This window comes from Copadichromis virginalis, linkage group LG22, assembly GCF_057382275.1.
Source record: "Copadichromis virginalis isolate Kocher_CV1m ecotype Utaka linkage group LG22, C_Virginalis_male_GT1.1, whole genome shotgun sequence".
Classification (NCBI taxonomy): Eukaryota; Metazoa; Chordata; class Actinopteri; order Cichliformes; family Cichlidae; genus Copadichromis; species Copadichromis virginalis.
Window position 1 is genome coordinate 19,983,825 of NC_140638.1, and position 12,074 is coordinate 19,995,898.

Genomic DNA, 12,074 nt, shown 5'->3' on the forward strand with positions numbered 1-12,074 from the left:
AATGAACACATGCAAAGCACAGAGCAATGCGGACTATTTGTGCATGATCATGTGCGCCATGCATGCCTCAAGCCAGAAAAGGTCAAAGTCCAAAGTGCTATTGAGAAGCATACCTACTGTTGTTACTACTGTTACTATAGTGACTGACAGGTACGATACTACAATGAAAAGTTTTATATTCCTGTAATTTATTTGATGATGAAAATGATGTTAGTTTGTAGTATGGCAATAAAAACATGAATTTGCATGTAGGTGTAATGATTCTCAGTGATGCAGCCAGACCAAATGAATACATGAGACTGCATTTCCATCATTTTGAGCTTTATTGTCTCAGCATGTGGAGCTAAAATCAAGAAACCAGCTCAGGCATGCATCAAAGTAACAATAATAATAATAATAATAATAATAATAATAATAATAATAATACACACTGCAAGTTATCATCTGCAGATTAGAATGTGAACCAGGCGTCTCCTGTAGCATTGTGTGTCAAACAGAAATCCACACCCTTTGCATGAATTTATCTGACATAATGTGATGTTCATATTCCTTCCAGTCTCTTATGTAAGCAGGTTTAAGAGTTTATTAAAGACATGAAACCTAGCATTTCATGTTAATCATGGGGGGAATGTAAGAATGGGAAGGACATGCAAGCTCTACAACAAGTCAGTGGATTTAAGCCCAAGACCCGGTTGCTATGTGGTAACAGTGCTGACCAATGCACCGATTCTAATAATGTGATGTGTTAAACCAACACATTTGTGTAAGGGTTTATTCATTTGCTGTTCCTCAGAGTCTTTATAAATACTATATATTGTATAGTGTATATTCATGGTGGTCAAGGTAAAAAGTAAACCACTAGAAACACAATAAGAGCTTTTAATATGATTGTTGCTTCATGATCCCAATGGTATTTAATATTGTACTCTTTTGTTTGAGTCTTAGGACAAGCACTGCACTCAAAACAGTGTCTGAAAACACTTATGTTTCATCCACTTGCAAGTCATGTGCACCAAAGGCCACAACTGATATTTTTCATTCTTCAAAACAAAGGATAATCCAAGGTCACTTGCAGGTCACTGAAGCGGGTGGGCTCAACCTTCAGGTACCTAACTTAAGAGACTGCAGATTTTGTCTGTCAAAAAACAAAACGGAAGCCAGGTGGATGAATCCGAATAAATACAACTTTTATTTAACTGATTGACAGATCTGATTATACAAACGTCAACACAGAGATCTGAAATAACGGGACCGATCAGCGAGACAATGACTGTACATTCTTGTTGTGACCCCCCCCCCCCCCCCCCCAAAAGCCATTCCCCTTGCCAGCAGTAACTATGGAACTTAATTGCTAGTGTTTCTGAACAACTAAAGCTCAGCTACACACCTACCCTCTGAAACCTTCCCTTTTTTCAGTGCACAGTCTGGTCTGTACCTCGAGGGGCAGTTTGGCCAATCGTCGGGTACCATGACAGAAGAGCTTGAGTGTCAGGTCTGTTGTTTGGTTTGTGTAGTAATGCAGGCTCTGTTGCTGCAATTAGAGTTTGCACTGTTTTAAGAGTTTCTAGTGTAAGAACATAGTAATGTTTTTGTTTTGTTTTGTCATTTGGTTGAAATGCAAACAGCCAAAAAAATCTCTCGACGAAACATTTCTATTTGCCTCACTCTCATTCACACACACACACACACACACACACACACACACACACACACACACACACACACACACACAAAACTAATATGTTTTTCCCCTTCATCATAAAAAACTTCTTGCAGTTTTTATGTCAGGCATTTTTCTTTTTCCTTCTTCTACACGTCTTCCTCTGGCCAAGTGTGACTTACCAGACATACATTAAACCCATGAACACACACACACACATTCATCCCTATGTTATTACCTAAGTGCAGTTTCATCATCATGCGCCCTCAGCGTTTCCTACAGTAAAAACACCACCTGTACCATCACAATCAGTGGATGGATAAAACACCATTGTTGTCGTTCTTGCAATCCAACCAACTCTCATCCCAGCCTTTACACCCCCATTGCCCCCCTCCCACTAACCATATACTTCTCATGTAACAGACCCTCTTGTATTTAAAAGAGACAAATACTTGTCCTTGGTGTAACAGCTGGGAAGAAAACAGGGAGTGAGCGGGAACAAAGTGTGGGTAAAGGGCGAGTTCGTCTCCTTTAGGAGAAAGTGAAGGAGAATGGGGAAGGGGGGGGGGAGGGGGGGGACTGGTATGTCCACCCGTTCCCTTTTCCCTGCATCTTTATGACGAGGTGGAGAGTGAGAGTGGAGGGAAGAAGGGAGGCGGGCGGTGAGTGAAGTGCAGGGGATGGAGGGAAGGAGAGCAGGGTGCTGGTCTTCATGTGTCCTGCCCATCGGTGGCAGGGGTGTCGTTGGCATTGGACAAGTCAGAGTCAGTCTCTCGGCTGGCTATGCGGTCCAGCTCTGCCTGGACGTCGCTGAGGCCCAGCTTTGAACCTACAAATGTTAGCAGGGACGTACAAATCGGTGCTATGTCACAGAGTACACGATCAAATAAACAAGCCGCTTAGCCAATGCAGCAAATAGCAGTGCGTTTTCACAGCACTGAGTGGTTAACAATGCACAATGCAATAGAGAGAGAAAGAGGGAGAGAGAGAGAGTAAAAAAAAAAGAAGCTAAGTGCACATGGTTAAAATAAGAGCTGGGTAAGAAGCTGATCATTCATCATGGACAGTTATGAAAAGTGACATGATTTTAGTACTGTTAATGGATACTTTTCATCTATAATACAAGCAGACGACTGCACTGGTTTCAGTGGTCTCATTCTGTCTCAACTCATTTACATGAGGAACCGCAGCGCTTCTGCTGCTCCTCAGGATAATGACAATAGGCTTATAAATTCAACAGAGGGAGCCAAGCCAACGATGCAAAGTGGTAAAATATGTTTTTCAAAGTCTTTATTAGTGCCATTCCTATCTACATATAGAAAGAGATCATTTACTTCTGTCCAGGTTTACACATTTGTGCAATAACTGTGTGATCATATCAATCCTATTTTAAAAGGCATCAAAGTACTGTATTCAACTGCCGTTGGCTCTTCTTGCACTTGTTATCTAAATTACACAGCAAAAGGCAATATATTAGAATATAAAGATTTTTATATAAATATACAATTTTTATATTAATATAAAGCTTTCATTTGAATATGAAAGTTTCCACAGTGTGTGCATGACGGCTGAAAACACCTGCATGTATGCTGGCTATACAAAGTAAGCTGTTTACAGCTATCGTGTTTTTAAGCGTATTTCCTTCATATAACCCAGCCTTACTCAGAATCATGTGCACTGACTTTGGCAGATGTTAGTGAAATGCAATGCAACATGCAAACAAATCATTCAAATTATTTAAAGTGAGAGAGTAACAAGAAGACAGGGGTATTAGGGAAAAGGGAAAATAAATGGGATGCGACTGTCATTAAAATCCATTCATCCTTGTCTTCCTGGTTTACTGCTGGTAATCTTCACATTTTGTAGATGTGCTCCTAGCCACAAAAATCAGCACATTTATTCTATTACATATTCGATCATTGAGACTAATCTCTGAAGGCAAAATTTAGGCATATGGCGGAGAAGTAATTAAATAGCCATGGGATCATCTCCTGGACCCCTACTTTAGTTCTCAGCTTGGGGAAACTTATATATAGACATAACCTCCCTATTGAAAGGATAGATCATGAGTAAATAAATTAACATAAACAGAAAGCCCGCAGCCCAGTCTCTGTCTTTATACGAGAAGTAAATAGTGATACAGGAGGACTGATTCCAGCAATACTCCTGCTTTGGATGCTGGAAAAGGCGTGTCAAAAGAATAAATGGGTGCTCTCGGTGTCATACACAAGCAATAATGATGAGAAATATCTTGCTCACACACACCTTAACGTGGCCAGCATCCTCTGCCTAGTGCATACACACACAAACACACACACACACATTATGAATGGCGTTAACAGTGAGACTGCACACAAGATGGTGAGGGTTAGTTAAGAAGGACAAGACGTTCACACGGAGCTACAAACAGACAGAGACGACGGTGATGGGTGTAGGTTTGTGCAACTTGTAGATGCACACAGGCCCTTTAATGACTGTCTTTATTAAGGGTTGTGTTTACGTCTGGAGTGTGAGGATGAGAGTCAAGAGGAAGGATGGCAAACAGGTGACAAAAACAAACAGAAGCTCAGGTGATGAGTACTGAATAAATATGCGATGTCTTCAAAGACAGCTGAATAACAGGTCACTTCTATTCAGGGGTACAAAAGCAGAGCGCTTCCAACGCCTCAGCGCGTTCTCACCTGACTTCCGTACAGTTCCCGGTGTATTGTTGCCACCACCTGGTGTGCCGGGCCCTGCCGTCCCCGCTTTCTTTGTCAGTAGACTGTTGAAGAAATTGGCTAGCACACCCTCACTAGTCTGACCTGCAGCATAATGAGACTCGAGTTAAAAAACACGCGCACAGACGTACAAACAGAAGCGCACTTAGAGAGAAACCGACACGCGCGTCTGTGCGCAAGGACGAAATGCCTGACATACCGGACTGTGGCATAGCATTTGCTACGTTGGCCGCTGCAGAGCGATTACTCGTCCTCGGAGAGCCCGTGGGTGCCCTGCTTGTGGTGTCCTATATTAGGGAGAAAAGAAAAAAAAAAACCAAGTTTCATACATAAGGACACTGGAGGGAGCTTTCTGTTATCATGTGAGCCAAAACTTGGGAGGAAAAAATAAATAAATAAAATGGACCGCTCACCACTGGTCGTCCTGCTGTCACAGCGGGCTGTTTGGCGAGCAGCGACTGTAAATTAGAGCACAACATGCACACGCACTCGAATTAGCCCTTCATTAACATATTAAAACCCTCAAGTGTGAGTTAATTTGAGCACCTGCAAGCAGTAAAACCCAAATAGCATCGTCACCGGTGAAATGTTTTCTGACCTGCAGCTTTACCAGAAACACTTGGTCGTCTTCTGCCTGAATCTCCTTTTCGTGTACAATCTAATGAAAGTAAAGAGAAAAAAAAACAAAACACAACATATAAATGTATCAATGTTTTTTTGCTTCTTTGTAGCTCAAAAGCAACTGGATTTGACCAAAAATGATTGTGACCCTCTGCAGGGACATTAAAGGTTAGTGCAACCGCTATGAACTGTAAAAATGATGGCTTGTGGTAGCATATGATATTATAATAGTAATCTAAGTGTGACTTGGTGGGATTAACTGGCATAAGAGGATGTTTCAGCATGTACCTTTCTGACTGGTGGCTTAACTATTACATCCTCGAAGCTGTCCTCTGCTTTTATTGTCTGGAAGTTCTCATGAAGTATGGCGATCTTTTTCTCGTTGTCCCAACCTGATGGACTGGTGGAGGGGGGAGACTTGGTTACAAACCAGATACAGGTGGTGCCCACAGCACTTTAAATATGCACATGTGCGCAAAACCCTGCTTACATAAAGACTGCATCTCTTTCCACCACTTGCGCAGGGCAGTGGAATGGAAAGCCATAGAGTCTGTGGACCAGGTATTTATACAGGATGTCCAGGTTCTTCATTTCCTTCACTGATGTGTAAAGCAGAGAGGCGCCGTCTGACACAGCTGTCAAGGATGTTTTCAACACTCCAATATCTAGAGCCAGAAACAATGATAAACACTAACAAAAACAAAATTCTTTTAATAACAGTGACACAACTGAAAAACCCAATTCTGGCTTATAATTGCTACAGGGGCACAAAAGAACTGAGGCAGCGTGCAATTATTTTAGTCTTTGTGCTCGTTTTTAAACACAATAAACATGAAAAATGAAATCCTGCTTTCACTCACTATTGACTGAGTGAAATTATGCAGAGAAACAAACAACTTGAAGCAATACTGGGTGAACTCTGACAATGACTGAACTCGGTCTGCAAAAATAAATGAAAACACCGTCAACAGTTCAACTTTTAACAGCTTACACTGCCAGGGAAATCCTATGGACAAAACACCTCATAGAAGGCAACAGACAAAATGTAAAGCTCCACAGCCATGTAAAGACACTGCATATGCACCACATTTTTATTATGTTCTCTACAACAGTACGACTTTTGCGTTACAGGTTGCGCTAGCCATCAGTTTGTTAAGGAAGGATACACTGCAGACAGAAACGTCTGATGTGGAACTGGATGAAATCCAGGTGTTCGTCTCTGTAGTCGTGCTCTTTTTCCAGTGTGCTGATAGCATCGCACTGAGGAACGGATAAACAGACGCCAGAGTTGAATGCTTGTACAGAGATGCAAAAAATAAGCACTGTGTTGCTATGACATGAAACCTTTCCTGCTAAAAAACCCCAAAACAAACAATAGACCCAAAACTCCATCTTAAAATTACACATGCTACAAGTTTTGCAGCGTGTGGAGGAAAAACAGTGTTATGTGTACCTTTGTGCAGACCACCACTACTGGTATTCCCAGGTTGTGTGTAAGTGTGTTGTCTCCTAAGGGCAGCAGCACGCTCTCTTCTTCTTCACTCCTCCTCTGCGGTGCTCCATCCTCCCCGGTACCCGGCTCTGTGTACTCCTGGAACTGCTTTACCACTGCGTGCAAATGCAAGCAAACACCGTTATGGTGCACAGACAGATAAGCAATTATTGGGACCTTGAAGAGGTCAGTTTTTAAAAACCTCCTGTTAGAATTCTTCTAATGAACCTCTTTAGACAAACCCATTTAAGTCTTTTACAAAGATGCCACTTCTCTGAGTAACATTTAATATTTCTAAGATCAATTTTTGTGAAGAAATTATGATTTATCTACTTCTAAGTCTGACTGCTGTCAGTATGACTCACGTCTGTGCTCCAGCTCCCGCAGCTTTTCTGGGGGGACTCGGAGTTTGTCAATGTGTTCCCTAGCAACGGCGGCCCACTTCTGGAGAGAGTCCAGGGCGTTCCAAGGCCGCGACATGTCAACCGTTATCAGGAGCAACGTGTTGTCGATAGAGTCCACCGGTACAGCTACTCCCTGTAGACCCTTATGGTAAAGGTCTCCGTCTAACACCCAAGCATTACATCTAGTGTGGTCTAAATACACAAACACACACAAAGCAGGTTCAAGTAAACATTCCGATACAGCCTCCTGATATATTCAGCGCTCGAGTTTACTCTGCAGTCACAAAAACAGAAGCACAGTAAGACTCTGTAATTTGTTTTGTGAACAGCAGGCGTTTGCAGGTTACCATCAATGTCATCGTCGTGAACACTGAAGTAGAGATATTCCAGGCCACGGCCTTTCATGTACTCTTCAACCCCTTGTAGCTTTGCAACCAAAGTGGTCTTTCCCGAGCCCACCTCACCTAAACACACATAAAGTCAGTACATAACATACAGTAAATATAACCAGTCAAACACAATATGCACCCCCCCAATCAGATACAACAACACAAGAACAGAAAATAAATAAATAAATTTGGAAAAAGCATTTTAAGTGGCATGAAAACTGAGGTCTACCAATACACTACAGGCCTGTTTCAGGTATACAATTTGATAATTAACCTCCATCTGGTGTTATGAGCTGCACATAATTCAAAGGTAATACCTATAATATTAATATATAGGAAGCATTTTCCTATAGGGAAGGTGTGCCACAAAAATTGCTTTCTTTGCCTAACCAGCAAACTTCAAATGTATTATTAATAAGACAGGCGACAGGGTGGTTAGCACAGTCTCCTCACAGCAAGAAGCTCCTGGATTCTAGGGCCTTTCTGTGTGGAGTTTAGACTCACCGGTGTGTCTGTGTCTATGTTAGCCCTGTGACAGACTGGCAGGCTGCCCAGGGCATACCTTGCCTCTCGCCCTATGACAGCTGGGATAGGCTCCAGCCCCCCTGCAACCCTGACTCTAATAGGTGGAAGAAAATGAATGGATAGATGTTACAGAAAAGACAAAACGCATCAGCCTGATTAGAACACATTATATAGATTATGTGTTTTATGGTTCTTTTCTGCATGTTTACTACTAGTTTTAGTTTATTCCTCGAATGTGCCCCTCACTTTTGACTATGATCCCAACGATGTCTTATTGAAAGGATCACTGCATATAAACAGGTATGAATGATATATGATTAAATTTGTGTCCTTTATATCACGATATATACACTTATATTTAATGTGTGTTTTATGCAAATTGTGAAGAACTATGAAACTGTGTTTTAAAAAAAATATACTGTAAAAAATTAAATCCTTTTTTTAGCGTTTAAAATGTAATTTAACAATAACAGACATGAAATGGCATTAGCTATTACCTTCATCAAATTAGTCTTTTTTTGTCATACATTTTCACTACGTTTTGTCTGGTAAATAAATAAATGCATAAAAACTCAATGGCACAAATAAGATTCCATTGAAACTACATTTAGAAAACTCTGAACTGAAACAAAAAAAAAACTGTCTATGGTTAATATATATGTATTTTTTGCTTATGTCACAGAGGTTATTGTTTTAAAGAGCGATCTAAGGACGATACAATATGCTGTGCATATGTGGAGACATTTAAGCAGTTCCTGCTATCCTCTTAGCTGACACAAAAGCATTGTTATTGTATGTGATTAGGTCAGAGCTGCATCCATTCCTGCTCGCTGCCATATTAACTTACACCGACAGGGGGACTCAACGCATCATAAAGCAGTGCTGATGATGTTGTCACAGGTAGCATTATAGTCAAATGGCCTCTCGCCGTCATTGTACACGGGTATAGCTGTCTGATTAGCTGGAATGGGTGTGCGGGCTGCGGATTATCCCGGACGGATGTGCCGACAGTGTGTTTTGTGTCGTGGCACGAGAACGGAGCGAGACAGGGAGGCACCCTGTCCGCTTCACCCACGCGGAGCTCTGTGGTCCTGCACAATAAAACAACAACAACACAGTCCGCTGGTCTGTCCCGTCCACTCACAATCATCTCTGCCTAGCTGCTGCTAGCATCGCTGACTGCTAGAATGACTTGCAGGCTTTCAAAGCGGCTGTATTAGCTTACATATCATTGTGTGTGTGTGTGTGTGTGTGTGCGCGCGCGCGTACATGACCGCGCGCCAGTGCAGGCGCTCACAAAATACACCTGTCTCCATCTCTCCTCAGCTAGCCCACGCATCAACAACAAAGCCTCATCAGTCCAAAGAGATGCTAGCTTAGCAGGAAAATTAAGTCTAACTGCTCGGATGAGGTGATCACCAGCTCCTTGGCTGTTGGAGCTAACGGTGCCTACTGGTTAGCCAGGAGAGTGCAGACAAACACAGATACCCACCCATGACCAGGACATTTTTCCCAGACGGTAGCTTTGATCTTGAATGGGTTGACACTTCGCTCAGGATTGTGGACCTGCACACAGAGCATCCCCGTTACAACACGCCCAAACATGCTTGTTCATTCATTCACAAACAAACGACTGACAGCGAGAAGCTAAAACAAGCTAGTAGTAATGCTGCTGCTGCTGTGTCACCAGTGCCCAGTCTGGTGCTGATGCTAGCTAGCCTCGTTAGCAGGCTAGCTGTCAAACCATCCTTATTCCAGCACAGTGGACTCTCCGCGCCCCCAAATTCTGCTCCCAATAAACCAGCTCTAATCAGCCATCGCCCACCATAAGTTCTGCCCATCATCCTCTTCTGGATTGGAGTTCTCCAGTGTGCTCCTAGGTCCAGTTGAATTGGAGGATAATAGTGCACTCCTCCCTGAAGTCGCCATCTTCGCAGGGCTTGGAAACCGAACGGAGCGCCCGGATGTAGCAGCAGAGCGCTAACCTAGCCCGGCCCGGGGCGTGGTCCGCCCGCACAAAGCTGCTGTCCCTGCTCCAGACATGAAATGATCTCAGCCACAGGGCAGTGTGACACAACCCCAGGCAAAGTCCACATGCAGTGTTTCTGCATTATTCAAAATAAATCTGTGTAAAACCAACAACACACATAATAATAATAATAATAATAATAATAATAATAATAATAATAATAATAATAATAATAATAATAATAATACAAGTATGGACTGTACGGAAATAACTGGGTTTCTTTTTCTCGTCATTTTGTTCCAAATAAATAATCGTGTTTCCAAAAGAAGCTAAAAAAAACCCCGTCTTTTAGACAAAATATCCTCTTAAATGTGCTGCATCCAGAATCAGTGCCTTGATTTGTGAATATTGGGGCATCAGGCCTAAGTCTATAAGGAGATAAAGCGATAATTCCGTGTAGGAATTGGATGGACTTCAAATCGACAGTTCAGGCCTTTAAAAGCTGTACAGCACAAAAATGAGCTAAACTAAACTAAACTAAGTTAAAACGACTTAGAGCTTATTATTTAAAATTTTCTTTTTAAATTAAATTTCACACGTTTATTACGGCATTTAATTTAATTTACATATAACACACGAATCGGCTCGAAGAAAAGGTGTGTTATACCACATTATATAAGTGAACTTCCAACTGAAAACGCTGCAAGGAGTTAAATCTTTATGCATTTGTAATTTCGTAAATAAAATAACATTTAAAAGCTAAAGTAATCGTGAGGATTTCTGCGTGCAATTCCCAGCAGGGAGAAGCAATAGTGGCCTGAATATAAAATGTGATTATTAGCAGCCAAATAGGGCTCACGCAGATTGAACGTCTCTCTGCTGGGCTCAGAGTGAATCTTCGACTGCCAAGCTGTATCAGGTGTGTGGTCACCGCCACAACAAAACCAGCGAGGCGCATCAGAGCTGAGAACAGCGCATGCAGTTCACGAGTGCTGCAGTTCATCACAGCCACCGCAAGATGGCGCTGACACACTGCGGTGGAAAGCCGCAGATCCCCGGGCACGGCGCTCTCTCAGTGGCCCCCGATGGAGCCAACGGATTACAAACTCCTGTTAAGTGGCGCACCGTCCTCCTCCTCCCCATCTTTCACCTAGAGTAAAGCCAGGCGGACGGAGCGCCTCCTTACCGAGCTCGAACTGTGGGAACTGGGAATCAGCGTTGACTGTCAGCGAGCTCGAGCTCTGCAGTGTAGGGGGATAGAGAAGGAGGTGGTGTGAGGAGGAGAACATTATAGACAAAGACAGTGAGATGGGTCCGGAGGCTGTGAGGTATTCGTGATTGTCAAGTAAACGGCGGTGAAGTTGTCCTGCTCCGCACGGATCTTTCCTTCAGGTGAGGTGAGTTTTCTCTCTCTGCCGGAGCACCCGGGTGGTTAATGTCTCACTCACGGGTGGTGTGTGTTACAAATATCCGCCCCCGAATAATTTTCTGTATTGTCCTGCAAGTGACATATACGATGCATGTGTTGGTGTTATAGAAAGAGGAGAAAATGAACAGCTTGCGGGACTTTGTGGGTGCATGAATTTGTTCTGAAGAATGAAACAACCAGGGAGAAACTAATAAACCTACAAATCCTATTAATTTTTTAACAAAATTGTTATTCTGAAAAAGGGAGTTGGGGTATTCTCTCTTTGAAATAGTGGAAACCACGGTGCAGGCTTCACTTATAAGCCTCTGCTTTAATTGTATTCTCCTGGTGTGCTATATGAGAAGATAACCTCTGTGAGAGGAAAAGATCCATCTCATTCCCCGGTCCCTCTTAATTTTCCTCTCTCCCCTCTGCTTCATTCTTCCTCACTTGCCTGCCTCACCATAGTTATTTCCCTATAATCCTCCCCCCTTCTCACAACCTCTGTCTCCCTCACTCTCCCTAGTCCTCCTTCTCTGCCGGCTCTAATAACACTGCAAGTTTGCAGCACCAGAAATCTTCACTAGACTATAGCTTTTCCCAGTCCCAGCGAGCTTTTAGTTGAAAATGTCCCCTTCACCTCCAATGGCCGATGGTCTTTAATTGGTTGCATAACATGCCACATGCCTCTTTAGGTTGTGTTGCTTGTGCAGTGGCTGTTACTCCCTTTGCTTGATAATCGATACGTAACGGAGCAATTACAGCACTTGAGTGTCAGGGACCTTTATGTGACTGAATCATTGATGCCACATCAGTCACAGTCACTGTACACATGTGCATTTGTGGTGAGCAGCTACATGCACAGAGTCAAGAGTCATCAAGGCGC

The 12,074-nt window shown here is 42.8% G+C and overlaps 2 protein-coding genes across 5 annotated transcripts in view; one reads left to right on the forward strand and one right to left on the reverse strand.

The window, feature by feature from the left end:
- Positions 1–1,164: 1,164 nt before the first annotated feature.
- dync1li1 (dynein, cytoplasmic 1, light intermediate chain 1) lies at positions 1,165–9,820 on the reverse strand. 3 transcript variants are annotated; one of them, XM_085445949.1, is made up of 13 exons: positions 9,637–9,820; positions 9,304–9,377; positions 7,245–7,361; positions 6,859–7,089; positions 6,455–6,609; positions 6,168–6,261; positions 5,492–5,627; positions 5,290–5,401; positions 4,979–5,038; positions 4,794–4,838; positions 4,580–4,667; positions 4,342–4,464; positions 1,165–2,489 (listed from the first exon to the last, which is right to left on the reverse strand). In XM_085445949.1, the coding sequence occupies exons 1-13, from the start codon at positions 9,738–9,740 to the stop codon at positions 2,371–2,373; spliced, it is 1,458 nt and encodes a 485-aa protein (XP_085302075.1). In that variant the 5' UTR covers positions 9,741–9,820; the 3' UTR covers positions 1,165–2,370. The 3 variants fall into 3 exon arrangements, with proteins under 3 accessions (XP_085302075.1, XP_085302077.1, XP_085302078.1); XM_085445951.1 differs by lacking the exon at positions 9,637–9,820 and having other exon boundaries at positions 7,245–7,905; positions 9,304–9,620; XM_085445952.1 differs by lacking the exon at positions 9,637–9,820 and having other exon boundaries at positions 7,791–9,620.
- A 1,008-nt stretch (positions 9,821–10,828) lies between these two features.
- The window catches only part of cpne4b (copine IVb), a 29,954-nt gene continuing 28,708 nt past the window's right edge, over positions 10,829–12,074 (forward strand). The window contains exon 1 of one of the 2 annotated variants that reach the window (XM_085445408.1): positions 10,829–11,177. The gene's annotated coding sequence lies outside the window, so the exon portion shown is untranslated. The remainder of the gene's footprint in view (positions 11,178–12,074) is intronic. The other variant, XM_085445409.1, reaches the window with a different exon arrangement.